This window comes from Bos javanicus, chromosome 9, assembly GCF_032452875.1.
Source record: "Bos javanicus breed banteng chromosome 9, ARS-OSU_banteng_1.0, whole genome shotgun sequence".
Taxonomy (NCBI): Eukaryota; Metazoa; Chordata; class Mammalia; order Artiodactyla; family Bovidae; genus Bos; species Bos javanicus.
Window position 1 is genome coordinate 91808686 of NC_083876.1, and position 17565 is coordinate 91826250.

The 17565-nt window shown below is 44.7% G+C and overlaps 1 protein-coding gene across 5 annotated transcripts in view; it reads left to right on the plus strand.

The window, feature by feature from the left end:
- TIAM2 (TIAM Rac1 associated GEF 2) overlaps window positions 1-17565 on the plus strand; it is a 239432-nt gene that overhangs the window by 153220 nt on the left and 68647 nt on the right. For 3 of the 5 annotated variants that reach the window (XM_061428385.1, XM_061428386.1, XM_061428387.1), the window contains 5 exons: window positions 10086-10247; window positions 11628-11732; window positions 11932-12010; window positions 14670-14762; window positions 15325-15588. In XM_061428385.1, the coding sequence (XP_061284369.1) occupies window positions 10086-10247; window positions 11628-11732; window positions 11932-12010; window positions 14670-14762; window positions 15325-15588 (703 nt within the window). Of the gene's footprint in view, window positions 1-10085; window positions 10248-11627; window positions 11733-11931; window positions 12011-14669; window positions 14763-15324; window positions 15589-17565 lie in introns of those variants that run through there. The other 2 variants (XM_061428388.1, XM_061428389.1) reach the window with 2 other exon arrangements.

The following is a 17565-nucleotide window of genomic DNA, read 5'->3' on the forward strand; positions in this document are numbered from 1 at the left end:
GTAGCAGACAGAATGAAGGGTATTTGATTTTTTTTAAATATCTCTGGGACTTAAGATTCTGCCTGTAGCTGGTTGAATAATTAATATTTCATTCCACTAGTTTTTTTTTCCTGCTAACCATTCTTGGAGAATATTTATAACTTGCACAAACCATCTATTTGTGAATAGTGTGTTATGTCCACCAGCATAACACAGAAAGGCAGTCATTCCTTAGTGCTGGGAGGGAGGAGGGTCACGGGTATTTAAAAATATTCCATTCTAATTGGTGCATCGTGTAACAGTCCAACTGTGAGTCACCCTAATTTGAAATCTGTTAATGTTGGAATCCAGCCAGTCTTATTTGAGCGGTTTTTTTAAAGGACACTTTGGCCCGCCAAAAAAAGTGAAAGCTTTTCATAGGGTACTTCTTGGTGAGTAATAATACGTCTCAGTCAGAGTTTGAAGGGATGTGTTTGTTATGGAGATAGTGACAACAAATCCCCCGCTGAGGCTCTGGAAGGGAGCTACCCCAGAAGCATCATTGCAGATACCCTGGCGCCCTGGGCCTTGGCTCTCACTCCTGGAAAATTGGCCTGGGGTGTCCCAACTTTCTGTGGCAGTGAGTGAATGAAGCATTGTCACACTAGTCCTAAGCTCCAAACTGGGGGGAAAAATGCTAATTTTTTTTTTTTTTTAATGGAAACTATGAATGAAACCGCTTACTCTTGACCATCACTCTGGTCTGTTTAAATAGAACATTTAGTCTGGAGCCATACACAACTGTCGTACGTGCACAGATGGATGGTACATAGATAGGTCTTTGTTTCCCTTTCATATCAACTGATGTTTGGGCATCCACCCAAGAAGGGAATGAACACCTCCTCCTCTGTGACATGTTGCTGCTGTTAAGACAGCCAAGAGCACGAACGTCTTTTGTGCTCTTCCCTCATCTCACTTGCTAATAGACCTTCCTTTTATCAGCAACTGTGGTGTGGGCCCGTTTTGTGACGGCCAGATTGTGATTTTGCCACTCACTTCCCTTCAGAGATCCAAGTAGTAATTACGAGCCATTTGATCCAAAAGCATCTGCTGTGAGAGCCCTCAGAGTTTCAATTTTCTCTCCTTGAGGCACACTGAGCAGAAGTAATTTGACATGTGCTTCCAAGGCCATTAATGTGATGGTAATAAGAAATGCTTCTGTAGAAGCTGCCCTACCTGGAGGGCGGAAGTGATTTGCACACCTTAACAGAAGTGGCCATGGCTGCAGTTCAGTGATGTTACCCTTTGGTGGATGGCCACTCAGCACCGGGCCACATGGTGGTCTGGGCACCAGTAGTCACCACGGTTCCCTTGGGTTTTGGAGCAAGGGGTGATTCTCATTCGGTTTTTTTATAGTGGCCACTGTTGAATTACAGTGGTCAAGCCTTTATTTAGTCGTGTCTGACTCTTTGCGACCCCATGGACTGCAGCTTAGCCTGCCAGGCCTCTCTGTCCCTCACCATCTCCCAAAGTTTGCCCAAGTTCATGTCCGTTGCATCAGTGATGCCATCCAGCCATTTCATCCTCTATCGCCCTCTTCTCCTCCTGCCTTCAATATTTCCCAGCATCAGGGACTTCTCCAGTGAGTCAGCTCTTCTCATCAGGTGGCCAAAGTATTGCAGCTTCAGCATCAGTCCTTCCAATGAGTGTTCAGAGTTGATTTCCCTTAAGATTGACTGGTTTGATCTCCTTGCTGTCCAAGGGACTTTCAGGAGTCTTCTCCAGCACCACAGTTCAAAGGCATCAATTCTTTGGTACTCTGTCTTCTTTACCATCCAACTCTCACAACCATACATGACCACTGGGAAGTCCATAGCCTTGACCTTTGTCAGCAGAATCATGTCTCTGCTTTTCAGCACACTGTCGAGGTTTGTCATAGCTTTCATGTCTAGAAGCAGTCTTCTGATTTCAGGGCTGCAGTCACCATCCACGGTGATTTGACTTGACTTGATTTGCTGGCCAAGCCTAGTATGGTGTAATTCCATAATCCACACCGAACTTCAAAAGTGATCTTCTACATTGTTGATGGCCCTTTACAGTTTATGTAGTCCCTTCAAATGCCCTTTCTCATGCCAGTCTCCTGATTTCTCTGTGGGGCTGGTGTGCTTCAGCCCCTTGTAAATGTGAGGAAATTGAAGCCCAGAGACATGAGCTAACCAGCCCTGACAAGGCTGGGATTTGACCCAGATTATCTGTTTATTGTATTTTTGCTTGTTTGTCTGTCTCCTCTGAGAACTGGAAACCTTGAACTGGTTGACTGGAAGCTAATTTTGTGGGGAGGGAGGGATGGAGCGGGTGAAGTGGTATATGATAGTCTTGACAGGGGTAGCCAGCCAAGGACTTCTGGGTGGGGGTTTAAAAGATTAATGTAGCATCTTTAAGGATTAGCAGAGAAAAGGGTTTTCCAGACACGTCAACTTGCTGGGCTTGTTTTCATGATTCTCTATTCCTTTTATGAAAAAGAAGGTAAGAGAATATCTTATCTGACTCACTGAAAATGAAGCATGTGATTTCAGTGTAGATAACAGTGACCCTTAAAAGGATCAATCCAGTTTTTTTTTTCCCCATGTAGGCAAGTCTTCCAACAGCCTAGGAGATGTATAAGCACCAAGTAGTCTTTTCTTTCTCTACTTCTAATGAATCACTTCTGCATCCTTGGCATTCTTTTTGAATAGCCATATTTCACCTTTCTTTAATTTCTTAAACTTCTAGGCTGTGTGTATGTTACACATAGGAAGAAAACTACACGTAAATTTTCACTCTAGGATCTCTTGAGAGAATCTGAACCTCCCCTAGCCTTGGTGTTGATAGACCTCGATCATTCAGTTGACTTTAGGTCAGCAGTGTAGACTCAGGGAATGTTTCCTCAGAGCACATGTAGGCACAAAACCTTGTTTAATTGAATAGAATGTGAATGTTTCTTTGGTCCTTCATTGTATCTTCTCATTTGCCTGCATAGTTTTCTCTACCCTAGAATTTCTCCATAGTAATCCTCTTTTAGTTTTTCTTCTTGAAACTCTAGAGAGGCTTAAGAACTTAACACTGTGGAAATAGATTCTACATAAGACAATGAAAATGGGCAGCTCTTACCCTACAAGCCCATACGTGACTGAATTTCTCATTGCATCCAGTTCAACACCCATGGATTAGGTATGTTCTTGGTGCAGGATACACTGTGTGAAAGGCTGAAGGATACACCATGTGAAGGGCTGAAGGATATACACTGTGTGAAGGGCTGAGGGACACACTGTGTGAAGGGCTGAAGGATACAGACTGTGTGAAGGGCTGAAGGGTATACACTGTGTGAAGGGCTGAAGGACACACTGTGAGGAGGCCTGAAGGATACACTGTGTGAAGGGCTGAAGGATACAGACTGTGTGAAGGGCTGAAGGATACACTGTGAGGAGGCCTGAAGAATACACTGTGTGAAGGGCTGAAGGATACACTGTGTGAAGGGCTGAAGGATACAGACTGTGTGAAGGGCTGAGGGATACACTGTGAGGAGGGCTGAGGGATACAGACTGTGTGAAGGGCTGAGGGATACAGACTGTGTGGAGGGCTGAAGGATACACTGTGAGGAGGCCTGAAGGATACAGACTGTGTGGAGGGCTGAAGGATACACTGTGTGAAGGGCTAAAGGATACACTGTGAGGAGGCCTGAAGGATACAGACTGTGTGAAGGGCTGAAGGATACACTGTGTGAAGGGCTGAAGGATACACTGTGTGAAGGGCTGAAGGATACACTGTGTGAAGGGCTGAAGGATACACTGTGAGGAGGCCTGAAGGATACACTGTGAGGAGGCCTGAAGGATACAGACTGTGTGAAGGGCTGAAGGACACACTGTGTGAAGGGCTGAAGGATACACTGTGTGAAGGGTTGAAGGATACACTGTGTGAAGGGCTGAAGGATACAGACTGTGTGAAAGGCTGAAGGAAACACTCTGAGGAGGCCTGAAGGATACACTGTGAGGAGGCCTGAAGGATACACTGTGAGGAGGCCTGAAGGATACACTCTGAAGGGCTGAAGGATACACTGTGTGAAGGGCTGAAGGACACACTGTGAGGAGGCCTGAAGGATACACTGTGTGAAGGGCTAAAGGATACACTGTGAGGAGGCCTGAAGGATACAGACTGTGTGGAGGGCTGAAGGATACACTGTGTGAAGGGCTGAAGGATACACTGTGAGGAGGCCTGAAGGATACACTGTGTGAAGGCTTGAAGGATACACTGTGTGAAGGGTTGAAGGATACACTGTGTGAAGGGCTGAAGGATACAGACTGTGTGAAAGGCTGAAGGAAACACTGTGTGAAGGGCTGAAGGATACACTGTGAGGAGGCCTGAAGGATACACTGTGAGGAGGCCTGAAGGATACACTGTGAGGAGGCCTGAAGGATACACTGTGTGAAGGGCTGAAGGATACACTGTGTGAAGGGCTGAAGGATACACTCTGAAGGGCTGAAGGATACACTGTGTGAAGGGCTGAAGGACACACTGTGAGGAGGCCTGAAGGATACACTGTGTGAAGGGCTAAAGGATACACTGTGAAGGGCTGAAGGATACAGACTGTGTGAAGGGCTGAAGGATACACTGTGAGGAGGCCTGAAGGATACACTGTGTGAAGGGCTGAAGGATACAGACTGTGTGAAGGGCTGAAGGATACACTGTGTGAAGGGCTGAAGGATACAGACTCTGTGAAGGGCTGAAGGATACACTGTGAGGAGGCCTGAAGAATACACTGTTTGAAGGGCTGAAGGATACACTGTGTGAAGGGCTGAAGGATACAGACTGTGTGAAGGGCTGAGGGATACACTGTGTGAAGGGCTGAAGGATACAGACTGTGTGAAGGGCTGAAGGATACACTGTGAGGAGGCCTGAAGAATACACTGTGTGAAGGGCTGAAGGATACACTGTGTGAAGGGCTGAAGGATACAGACTGTGTGAAGGGCTGAGGGATACACTGTGAGGAGGGCTGAGGGATACAGACTGTGTGAAGGGCTGAAGGATACAGACTGTGTGGAGGGCTGAAGGATACACTGTGAGGAGGCCTGAAGGATACAGACTGTGTGGAGGGCTGAAGGATACACTGTGTGAATGGCTGAAGGATACACTGTGAGGAGGCCTGAAGGATACAGACTGTGTGAAGGGCTGAAGGATACACTGTGAGGAGGCCTGAAGGATACACTGTGTAAAGGGCTGAAGGATACACTGTGTGAAGGGCTGAAGGATACACTGTGTGAAGGGCTGAAGGATACACTGTGTGAAGGGCTGAAGGATACACTGTGTGAAGGGCTGAAGGATACACTGTGAGGAGGCCTGAAGGATACACTGTGAGGAGGCCTGAAGGATACAGACTGTGTGAAGGGCTGAAGGACACACTGTGTGAAGGGCTGAAGGATACACTGTGTGAAGGGTTGAAGGATACACTGTGTGAAGGGCTGAAGGATACAGACTGTGTGAAAGGCTGAAGGAAACACTCTGAGGAGGCCTGAAGGATACACTGTGAGGAGGCCTGAAGGATACACTGTGAGGAGGCCTGAAGGATACACTGTGTGAAGGGCTGAAGGATACACTCTGAAGGGCTGAAGGATACACTGTGTGAAGGGCTGAAGGACACACTGTGAGGAAGCCTGAAGGATACACTGTGTGAAGGGCTAAAGGATACACTGTGAAGGGCTGAAGGATACAGACTGTGTGAAAGGCTGAAGGATACACTGTGAGGAGGCCTGAAGGATACACTGTGTGAAGGGCTGAAGGATACAGACTGTGTGAAGGGCTGAAGGATACACTGTGTGAAGGGCTGAAGGATACAGACTCTGTGAAGGGCTGAAGGATACACTGTGAGGAGGCCTGAAGAATACACTGTTTGAAGGGCTGAAGGATACACTGTGTGAAGGGCTGAAGGATACAGACTGTGTGAAGGGCTGAGGGATACACTGTGTGAAGGGCTGAAGGATACAGACTGTGTGAAGGGCTGAAGGATACACTGTGAGGAGGCCTGAAGAATACACTGTGTGAAGGGCTGAAGGATACACTGTGTGAAGGGCTGAAGGATACAGACTGTGTGAAGGGCTGAGGGATACACTGTGTGAAGGGCTGAGGGATACAGACTGTGTGAAGGGCTGAAGGATACAGACTGTGTGGAGGGCTGAAGGATACACTGTGAGGAGGCCTGAAGGATACAGACTGTGTGGAGGGCTGAAGGATACACTGTGAGGAGGCCTGAAGGATACAGACTGTGTGAAGGGCTGAAGGATACACTGTGTGAAGGGCTGAAGGATACACTGTGAGGAGGCCTGAAGGATACACTGTGTGAAGGCTTGAAGGATACACTGTGTGAAGGGTTGAAGGATACACTGTGTGAAGGGCTGAAGGATACAGACTGTGTGAAAGGCTGAAGGAAACACTGTGTGAAGGGCTGAAGGATACACTGTGAGGAGGCCTGAATGATACACTGTGAGGAGGCCTGAAGGATACACTGTGAGGAGGCCTGAAGGATACACTGTGTGAAGGGCTGAAGGATACACTGTGTGAAGGGCTGAAGGATACACTCTGAAGGGCTGAAGGATACACTGTGTGAAGGGCTGAAGGACACACTGTGAGGAGGCCTGAAGGATACACTGTGTGAAGGGCTAAAGGATACACTGTGAAGGGCTGAAGGATACAGACTGTGTGAAAGGCTGAAGGATACACTGTGAGGAGGCCTGAAGGATACACTGTGTGAAGGGCTGAAGGATACAGACTGTGTGAAGGGCTGAAGGATACACTGTGTGAAGGGCTGAAGGATACAGACTCTGTGAAGGGCTGAAGGATACACTGTGAGGAGGCCTGAAGAATACACTGTTTGAAGGGCTGAAGGATACACTGTGTGAAGGGCTGAAGGATACAGACTGTGTGAAGGGCTGAGGGATACACTGTGTGAAGGGCTGAAGGATACAGACTGTGTGAAGGGCTGAAGGATACACTGTGAGGAGGCCTGAAGAATACACTGTGTGAAGGGCTGAAGGATACACTGTGTGAAGGGCTGAAGGATACAGACTGTGTGAAGGGCTGAGGGATACACTGTGAGGAGGGCTGAGGGATACAGACTGTGTGAAGGGCTGAAGGATACAGACTGTGTGGAGGGCTGAAGGATACACTGTGAGGAGGCCTGAAGGATACAGACTGTGTGGAGGGCTGAAGGATACACTGTGTGAAGGGCTGAAGGATACACTGTGAGGAGGCCTGAAGGATACAGACTGTGTGAAGGGCTGAAGGATACACTGTGAGGAGGCCTGAAGGATACACTGTGTAAAGGGCTGAAGGATACACTGTGTGAAGGGCTGAAGGATACACTGTGAGGAGGCCTGAAGGATACACTGTGTGAAGGGCTGAAGGATACACTGTGTGAAGGGCTGAAGGATACACTGTGTGAAGGGCTGAAGGATACAGACTGTGTGAAAGGCTGAAGGAAACACTGTGTGAAGGGCTGAAAGATACACTGTGAGGAGGCCTGAAGGATACACTGTGAGGAGGCCTGAAGGATACACTGTGTGAAGGGCTGAAGGATACACTGTGTGAAGGCCTGAAGGACACACTGTGTGAAGGGCTGAAGGAAGCTGAGAATAAGACAGCATCTCTGCTGTCATTCATTCATCTCAGCACCTGGGGGACCTAAGAACAGCCTGGAAATGCCTATCAAGCTGGCTGGACTTCACTGCAGGGACATCAGAGTGTAGACACATCTAACTGAGTGGAATTGGTATTGGGGGAGGGCATGGGAGACTTCCTAAGAAAGAGGGTAGCACTTGAAATAAGGTTGAAGGATATATGTGAATTCAGGACAGGAGCTCTGGGGAGGGTAAAGCAGGCGAAAGAAGTGGAGGTCATCCGGGTCTGGAGGCAGGAGAGTGCTCATGTGGGGAGTTGGGGGAGCCAGAACATGGTGTGCCTCGTGGAGTAACCAAAAGGAATCAGACAGCTGGCCCTTGTCCCTTTTGTGAGAGGTGACTAACTGCCAGGCTGATGTTCCTATAGAGCAGTGGTGGGAGCCCAGGCTCACACTGGGGTCCAGGGTTCAAATTCCCACAGTATGTCAGTCGTAGCTCTATGTGGGAGCTGGGGCAAGTTTCTAGAATTTTCTGAGCCCCCCTCTTTTCACTGTTAGAGAGTTGGGACAGCGCCTGCCTCAGAGGGCTGTGAGTGGTGAGTGAACTGGCGAGGAGTTGTGAGGTCTCTCTGGATGAGGGGAGGGTAGTTGTGGATTTGCGTTCCCGTGTCCCTCCCTCAGCTTGTCATCCTCCATCAGGTTTTCCCGGCTCTGCTCTGAAAGTACAGCCCTGAATTGCTGTGCGGCAGCAGTCAGCATGGGCTCACGTCCCCAGGTCCTGGCTCCTTGTGGTTTCTTACTCCACAGTGACCTCTGCCGGGGTTTTGGTTTGATTCTGAGCATGCGTTGTTGGAGAGGCGGGGCCTGTGCCTTTGAGCCAGTACCTGCTCATTGCTGATGCCCCTGGTTGAAATTCCTGCTTAGGTGGACGGAAGTGCCTGAGGCTTAACCTCAGAAGAAAATGGGACCCACGTGAGATGTGACCCTGCAGGGGACACAGGGGTCCGTGCTGCTTGCCTGAGTCCTTGGCTCTGGGCATCTGCTTCTCTCTCTCTCTTGCTCGCTGTCTTTTTCTTTGGCAAGTGTGTTCATGTGCATTCTGGGCTGTGACCATCTTTCCAGGAAAATATACAGGAAGTGACAGAGCCAGAAATGTCACTTCAAAGATGAGTACCACATTTAAAAAGACAGCACAGGAAAATTGATTCTTCCCTTTGCCTAAATCTGTTTTTGTTTTTTTTTAATTACTGTACATATTCTAGTATTTTAATCCTATGGTATAGGGGAATCTTGGAGAAGGGCATGGCAACCCACTTCAGTATTCTTACCTGGAGAATCCCATGGACAGAGGAGCCTGGTGGGCTGTAGTCCATGGGGTTGTGAAGAGTCAGACACGACTGAAGCGACTTAGTACATAGGGGAATCTTGTGTGTGTATGTGCGTGTGTTTTAAATGCGTGAAATTCAAAGTAAAAAACCTGTCATTGACAACTCTCATGTATGATAGGTGGGGTATACGTGATGTATTGATGATGAATCTGTGTGTAACATTTTCTGGTGTGTGAGGTGTTTTCACATATATGATTTCTTTTCACAAAATTTGTATTATTGATTGGTAAACTTAAGCAGTTGTGTTGTATTAATAACATCCCGGTTTACAAAATAGGAGGTGAGGTTGAACACAGGAAAGCCCTGCCCTACTGCTTCTTAAGTGGTGTGACTTGAACCTCAGTCTTTTGATTTCAAATCCTCAAGTCTTGTCTTTACTACCAGACTAATATGAGAGCCTAACCAGAAGGGAACATTTCTGAGTTGCTTAATATTTAATGTTAACTATTTTTATTTATGAATCATAGAAGAACATATTAGCATGAGGTCATGGAGTTACTGTGAGGGTGAAGTTTAGGAAACAAAGCTTCCTTGGGAAAACCTTCTGAAACATGGTATGTTTGGGGATGATTTCTGAATGAGTGTCTAGCTGAAGATGGAAAAACACTTAGTCCAGGATTAGGGGGTAATTTTTAAAAACAAGTAGAAAGAAGAGAAACATGCTTGGATTAAGTGCAGTTCATGGTTAGTATGCAGGCAGGCGTCAGAGGCCATGGCCGAGTGTATCTGAAATTCACTGGGATCGTGGCTTAGACATAGACTTCATGGAGTTCCTGGTCATCTGGACAATTCTAGAGCAGTAAGAGTGGGTACTGAGCAGCCCTTCTTTGACTGCATTGTGCTAACTTGGGCTAAGAGGCAAAGTGGCTAGTACACAGGAGGAGGAGTTGATGGACTCCAGTCAGCCTCCCCAGGCGTCAGTTGCGTGTGGGTTAAACAAATGAGGAAACTCCAGGCTTGTCTGCCCCAGAGGGTCATGAGAAGCCCTAGATGTGAGGAGCGCAAAAGTGCTAACTCTAAACTCAGGGGCATTTTCCCACGGCCTCCCTCATTTGCTCGTCAAGCCCACCCTTTCTTTTGGGACCTCAAAACAGGTGGATGACCTGCTACACTTATACGGGTCAGCAGTGGATGGCGTTCCCCGAGACGGCACGTGGGAGAGCCAGGTTGACGTTCACTTTCAGGATCGTCAAGCCGTGACTGTGATGGTCAAGCCGGAAACCAGGGTAGAAGATGTTCTGACTCTGGCCTGCAAGGTAGTGGATTTTGCTGTAGAAATACACTTCTGAATGGGATAATCATTAATGTTGCCCTCCTTTGCCTGCTTAATTTGGGTGGTGTTGAAGACCTCACTTTCTACAGGAAGGAACAAATTTGTTAATTAACATATTCATTATAGCATTCTCTTTCTCCATGTTTTAGAGGAATAAGTTGAGTCATGGCCCAATGCCTTCATGAAGAACTTCAGCTATTTTACTGAAATTCTGTATATACACCTTTGTATCTGGGATAATTATGAAGTCTCTTTTGTTATTTAAGGTACTTATAGATGGTATTCTGTGAGAAAGTGGCATGAACTTTGCGGTGGTTTGATTTGATGCTAGTTTTATCAAGTTTCTCCGGATTAAATGAGTCACTCAATACCACTCACAGTTGCTTCATGGAGATTGTTATGAGATGGTGTTTCATTCATTATTCAAACTGGGTTTTATTTCTGAGAAGAAAGTTTATGATATATTTTCAAGAGAGCCCTCTGAGATCCATGAAACCGACTCAGCAGCATCAGATAATATGCTTTCAGACCACCAGATGGCGCAGTAGAGCTGAAATATTTTTAAGTTTTCAGAGAAAATGCAAACATACGAAATGGTTAAAAAAATGTCGAGTTTGGTAGCTCTTTACCACAAATGCTTATTAGATAATCTTTCATTTTAGTCCTCCTTTTTCACTTTGACTTACGCCCTAGGATTCCAGATATTTGTATATGCAGCTTATACTGTTAATGAATTTAATTTTCTTTTGCTCCATTATGTCAGGTGATTATTCAGGCAGTCAATAATATTATTCAGTAACAATAATATCAAGTTGGTAAATATTCTGATAGAGGAGGTCAGATGTAGTGGGTGAGTTAGATCCAGTTAGAACATAGGCTTGAGATAATTTCTCATTGTTGAAAATGTGTCTGAGACAGAATGTGTGGGTGTATATATATATTTATGTGTGTGTATATATATTTATATATACCTTTTCCTTGTGAAAAATGGTTGGAACAGGAAATCGTAATTCTGAAGTCTGCAGAGTATGAGATGGTTGACATTTCACAAATTACTTTAGTAACAGGAAACAATTTAAATTTAGGTACCTGTCTATTAAAAGAGAGCAGTTCTGACCACCATCACTGCTTCAAAATACATCTCTTGCTTTTAGTGATAAGTGGTATCATTTAGAGAAAATCTTCTTAAAAATAATTTCCCTTTTTTCTTTTTTGCACACTGAAACTTGAGCTCTTGTATATACTTAAACTCAGCATATTATAGAAGATATTTTTAAAAGAAATTTCCACTTTTATTTTTAGTGAACAATGGTGCATTTAGAAAGAACATTTAACATCTGAATAGCTGTCTTTTTCTCCCTAGATGAGGCAGTTGGAACCCAGCCATTATGGCCTACAACTTCGGAAGTTAGTGGACGAGAACGTTGAGTACTGTATTCCTGCACCCTACGAATATATGCAGGACCAGGTGAGTGTTCTTCGGCTTTGGTAAGGGACCGATCCATGGGCCAAGGAAACCCATCCATGGCCCCTTAATTAAAAAAAATAGTGTCATTCGGGGGAAAAAATTCTGTTTAAATTGGCATTTAGCTTGGAAACAATCAAAATAAATTTGCAAGATACTGTGACTTCAGATCCTCTGATTTTGCGGGTCTTCCCTTTTGTAGGTTTATGATGAGATAGAAGTCTTTCCACTAAGCGTGTATGATGTGCAGCTGACAAAGACCGGGGGTGTGTCTGACTTCGGTAAGGAGGAGGAACGTACTCATCAGAGAACCGTCTGGTCCATCCTTGCCTGGTTTGCCCCAGTATCTTTGGACCTAATATTCTTTTCTTCCCATTTTCAGAAACTATGACAAGAGATTCTGAGCTTCCTTTCTCTTCCCTCATGCCTATTAATTTATATTAGCAGACTAAAAATATATGTATTATTATTGGGGGGAAATGCCAAAACACTTAAGAGGAACGAATGTAAAAACCGAAGGGAAACTTGAAGTGATGGTGATAACAACCACGCAATGAGTTTATTGTGTGCTGGGCACAGTTCTTAGCTGATTAACGTATGATTCATGTAACAGTTCTTTCATCTCCGCCTCTTTGCTCTTAGCGCTTCACCTGCCTGAACTGGCCCCCATTTTTCCCCTCCCTTATTCCCTTCTTTCTGAGTGTATAAATCCAACTTGTACTTCAAAGGCTGACTAAAGGTCTCACTTCCTTGAAGAAACCTTACCCATTGCTTTACCTTCAGTTTAATAATTAAGGGTCAGTATTATCCATATCACTTCATAATATTTAATTCTTGCATTTCTGTTCATCTGTGTTTAAACTTGGCTCTTTATAAACTGTGCTCGTATCTTAAAGTTCCTTCCTGTCTCTTGCTTTGTCTTGTTCCAGAGAAACTTGATAATTAGATGATGGTGCTTGTGGTTTAGTCTTGTATCGGACTCTTGTGATCCCATGGACTGTAGCCTGCCAGTTAATGATCAGTAGATATCTCCATAGAAAGACTATTTCTTGTTAGATATATTGATATAATTATTTCCCTTAAAATGACACAACCTGATCGTAATATGTTAAAAATTTCCTTTTTATGATTTGTTGGGGTTTTTTGGTAAAATGATGTTCCTTGTTTCTAAATTTTATGGCATCTCTCTGGCCCCAGATGTTATGTTGGTTTTCCTCTCAAGGCCGCTGAGCATTTTGTCTATGTTTCTATTGGTCTCACTCTATTCTCCAAGGTCTCCTTTGGTCAGTCTTCTTTGCATTTGAATGACTGATGGGAGATACTTGGAAAAATACCCTTTGGTGACCATAATCTCCCAGGCTCTGTGTGAGGCACAGAAGAAATAAGGGACATGCCTTTCTTCCTGCTGTCAAAGACCTCCCAGGATTATGGGACCAAGACATGAAAATGTGTGTTCCCACCGTGGAATCACAGATGAGGGCACTTTTGGAGGATGGAGGGAGACACATTCAGAGAAGGGCCATCTCACCTGGGTGTCCCATGCAATCCTATTTAGGGCAAGAAGTATCCACTCAAGTATTTTTCCACCTGCTCAAAGTGCCTAGCTCCATACAGAGTTGTTTCTTAACAAATATTATATTGAAGTGAACTTAATTTATTTTAATAAGACTTTTTTGATCTCAATTTAAAAAAAAAAATTAAATTGTGGCAAAATACACATAATATAGGGCTTCCCTGGTGGCTCACATGATAAAGAATCTGCCTGCAATGCGGGAGATCCAGGTTTGATCCCTGGGTTGGGAAGATCCCCTGGGGAAAGGGAATGGGTGGCTACTCATTCACTTCATGGCAAATGAGGAAACAGTGGAAGCTGTGACAGACTTTGTTTTGGGGAGCTCCAAAATCACTGCAGATGGGGACTGCAGCCATGAAATTAAGACACGTGCTCCTTGGAAGAAAAGGTATGACAAACCTAGAGAGCATATTAAAAAGCAGAGACATCACTTCACTGACAAAAGTCCATCTAGTCAAAGCGAAGGTTTTTCCCGTAGTCATGTATAGATGTGAGAGTTGGACCCTAAAGAAGGCTGAGCACCGAAGAGTTGATGCTTTCTATCCATGGTGCTGGAGAAGACTCTTGAGAGTTCTTTGGACAGCAAGGAGATCAAACCAATCAATCCTAAAGGAAATCAGTCCTGAATATTCATTGAAAGTGCTGATGCTGAAGCTCCAATACTTTGGCCACTTGATGCAAAGTCTACTCATTGCAAAAGACCCTGCTGCTGGGAAAGATTGAAGGCAGGAGGAGAAGGGGTGACAGAGGATGAGATGGTTGGATGGCATCACTGAGTTTGAACAAACTCCGGCAGATGGTGAAGGACAGGGAAGCCTGGCATGCTGGAGTCCGTGGAGTTGCAGAGTTGGACATGACTTAGTGACTGAAAATCAACACCACGTATCATAATTTCCCTTCATAGCAGTTAAGACAGGTTAAAATGACAACTCAGCGCCATTAAATACATTCATACTGTTGTGCAACCATTAACATCACCTAGTTCCAGAAATGTTTTTATCTTGCAAAACTGGGACTCTTGTAAAACAGTAACTTCCCATTCTCTCCTCTTCCACAGCCTCTGGCAACCACTCTTTTATTTTCTGTCTCTTTAAATCTGACTGCTCTAGTACCTCAGAGAAGTGGAATCCTGTAGTCCTTTGTCTACTGGGGCTGACTTTTTCATGTAGCATAAAGTCCTAAACCTTTAGATCTGATACACTCTCCCCCTTTTCTGCCCTTCCTAGATATCTGTGCTTTCAAAATAGCTGTCGTTTAGCCTTTCTACATATCCTGCTTATGTATAATGTCAGGAATATGTAGATGGTCAAGGAAATACTTAGTGTCAGGAACTTAGACTTGTTTCCTCCTTTTATTTTTCTTCCTAGGGTTTGCAGTGACTGCTCAGGTGGACGAGCACCAGCATCTCAGCCGCATCTTTATAAGTGACGTCCTCCCTGACGGCCTGGCGTATGGGGAAGGTCCGTGTGGCAGGCGGTATCTCTCTTCTCTCTTAATTCTGTGCAGTGCAGTCTGGCTAGTGAAATTTGCTCATGATTTTGTCAGAAAACAGTTTCTCCTAGAATTTTAAAGAAAGTGATTTTGAATGCCAAGGCATATGTACACACACACACACACACGTATATGGGTATACAGTGAGAGAGTTTGTGCGTGTGGTTTTGAAAGAGACAGTATATATACAGAGTACCTGTGCACGTGTCCAGGTAGATGGAGAAAGAGACGGTGAGGGCCAGCCAGGCAGGCAGACACACCAAAGGTTATTTCCCAGCACATTGAACATCACTTAGAGGACTAATTAAATTGAGTGACTCTTAAACTATTTCTTCTAATGCTAGTCTTGAGAGAGTTGAAATTTGTTATCAGTGGAATCTGATTCCTACAGGGTTTGGTGCTATCTTTGAAGGTAGCAACAGAAGAGCCCTTGAGAACACTAAGCGGGTCGAATTTGCAATCGTCTTTCATCTTAAAATATTCCTCTCAGTCATCTCTCTTCTTCCTCTGTGTCCCCTTCCTCCTCCTCAGGGTTGAGAAAGGGCAATGAAATCATGACCTTAAATGGGGAAGCCGTGTCTGATCTTGACCTCAAGCAGATGGAGGCTCTGTTTTCTGAGAAGAGTGTCGGGCTCACTCTGATTGCCAGGCCACCGGACACAAAAGCGACTCTGTGTTCTTCCTGGTCAGACAGTGACCTGTTCTCCCGGGACCAGAAGGGTCTGCTGCCCCCTCCTAACCAGTCCCAACTTCTGGAGGAATTCCTGGATCACTTTAAAAAGGATACGGCAAATGGTAAGGTTCTGTTATTTCTCCCTTTCTTCACGGCTGGTATCACCAGATATTATTTTTAGGCTGTGTTTGCTTGCAAACTGAGATTATTTAGCTCTGTTCAAAGAATATTTTCTCATTTCTTACGGGAAGAACACAGATGCCAAGCAAACTGATTTGATACAGAATTCCATGCATTTTAGTAATTATAACACTTTTAGTGAAAATAGAAAATAATTGTTTTTGCACAAAGTAATATTCCTTAAAATTACAGTCTTAAAAAAAAAAAATCACCCATGATATTTAGTGTCGTAATTATTTGGTTATTCAGGGAGACAAAAGCCAACATAAATGCCGAAGTTGATTTTTCTGTTTAGTTGAGTGTAAGGCAAAAGCATTTTGCAGTCATTTATTGGGTTTTAAGAACAGTTCATGCAATTCAGTTCTTAATCTGTTTGGTTGAGTACTACTTTTTCAATAAATGGCAAATTTTTCACATAGGTCATGAATTTTAAAATTTTGTAATTTTTTCATTTTTTGAAAATGAAAAAATTGTATGCCAGTTTACTTTTTTAAAGGTGAGATTTCCATTTGAGGCAGTTATTTGAAGGTTTGACTTCCTGGGCCTATTATTGGTACACATTTCGTATTTTTACAGTCTGGTAAATGAGAGACTCCAGCTCACACTGAAAGCCGGTGGTCCCTTCTGTACCTGGGAGGGAGCCTGCCAAGCACCCGCAGGCGACTGAGCATGACAAGCACATGCAGTCATTTTTATTCTTAATTACAATCATAACAGATTTCTAATGGAAATCTCTGCATGATCACCAAAAATGAATAAAAAAACACAGAAGTTGTTAAGATCGATTTAATTATAAAGCAGGTTTATTAGGTCATTTTGGTATTAAAACATCAGATGGTAAGATTTGTGATTCAATAAGGTATATACTGCCTTTTCCTCCTCTCTAGAGATTTCCCTCCAATTTAAAATGCCATTACATTGACTATTGGCATATAAAAGTCAGTGTCATAAAACCAAAAATGTGATGGAGCTAATTAATTACCTGGTTATCTTAGGGATGCCATTCAAGTCCCCCTGGGCTGCTTTACAGGCCTGTGTTCCACACAAGACATGGTGTGTCCATTCGTTGGACTCATTATTCTTGAGGGATACATTCACGGCCTGTTATCTCTCTCTGTATTTTATCATAATAAGAAATCACTGCGGAGTCTATGATAACTTTTGGTACTTGCCGGAATGGATTTCTACAGAAAGCAGCAAAAGAGGCCAAATTTGACTCCTTTTTTCCCCCTCCCCTACCAGTTGAAAATCAAGCAGGTCAGTTAATCTTGTTTTTTTACTTTTTCTTTTGGTGCAAGGATACAGCATAAGAAGAGGGCTTGGATATGTTAGGTGGTCGTTAAGTACCTGCCTAGGGACCCCTTCTTACAGGCTACAGCTGTGTAACTAAGGACACCCATGTCTGTGTGCACAGGTGCCTTAGCTTAGTCAGACTGTTGTTGTTCAGTCGCTCAGTCGTGTCCGACTCTGCAACCCCATGGACTGCAGCATGCCAGGCTTCCCTGTCCTTCACCATCTCCCGGAGTTTACTCCGACTCATGTCCATTGAGTCGGTGATGCCGTCCAACCGTCTCATCCTCTGTGACCCTTCTCCTGCCCTCATCTTTCCCAGTATCAGGGTCTTTTCCAATGAGTCGGCTCTTCACATCAGGTACCAAGTGCTGAAGCTTCTGCCTCAGCATCCGTCCTTCCAGTGAGTGTCCAGACTGTGGCAGTGCTTGTCGGTCTTGCTCCAGGTGCCCCCGCGGCTGCAGCGTATATCTCTCCTTATCCTTCCTTGGATGGTTTATCACCACCCTGTTTCCTGGTGAGACTGTGCTCCTTGGGGCTGAGACTGCTCCCCAGGGATCCTCTGTCTTTCCCCTCCACTGCTCCACAGTAATGCGCTTGTGTTGGAAACAAAACAGCCATGAGGGGCT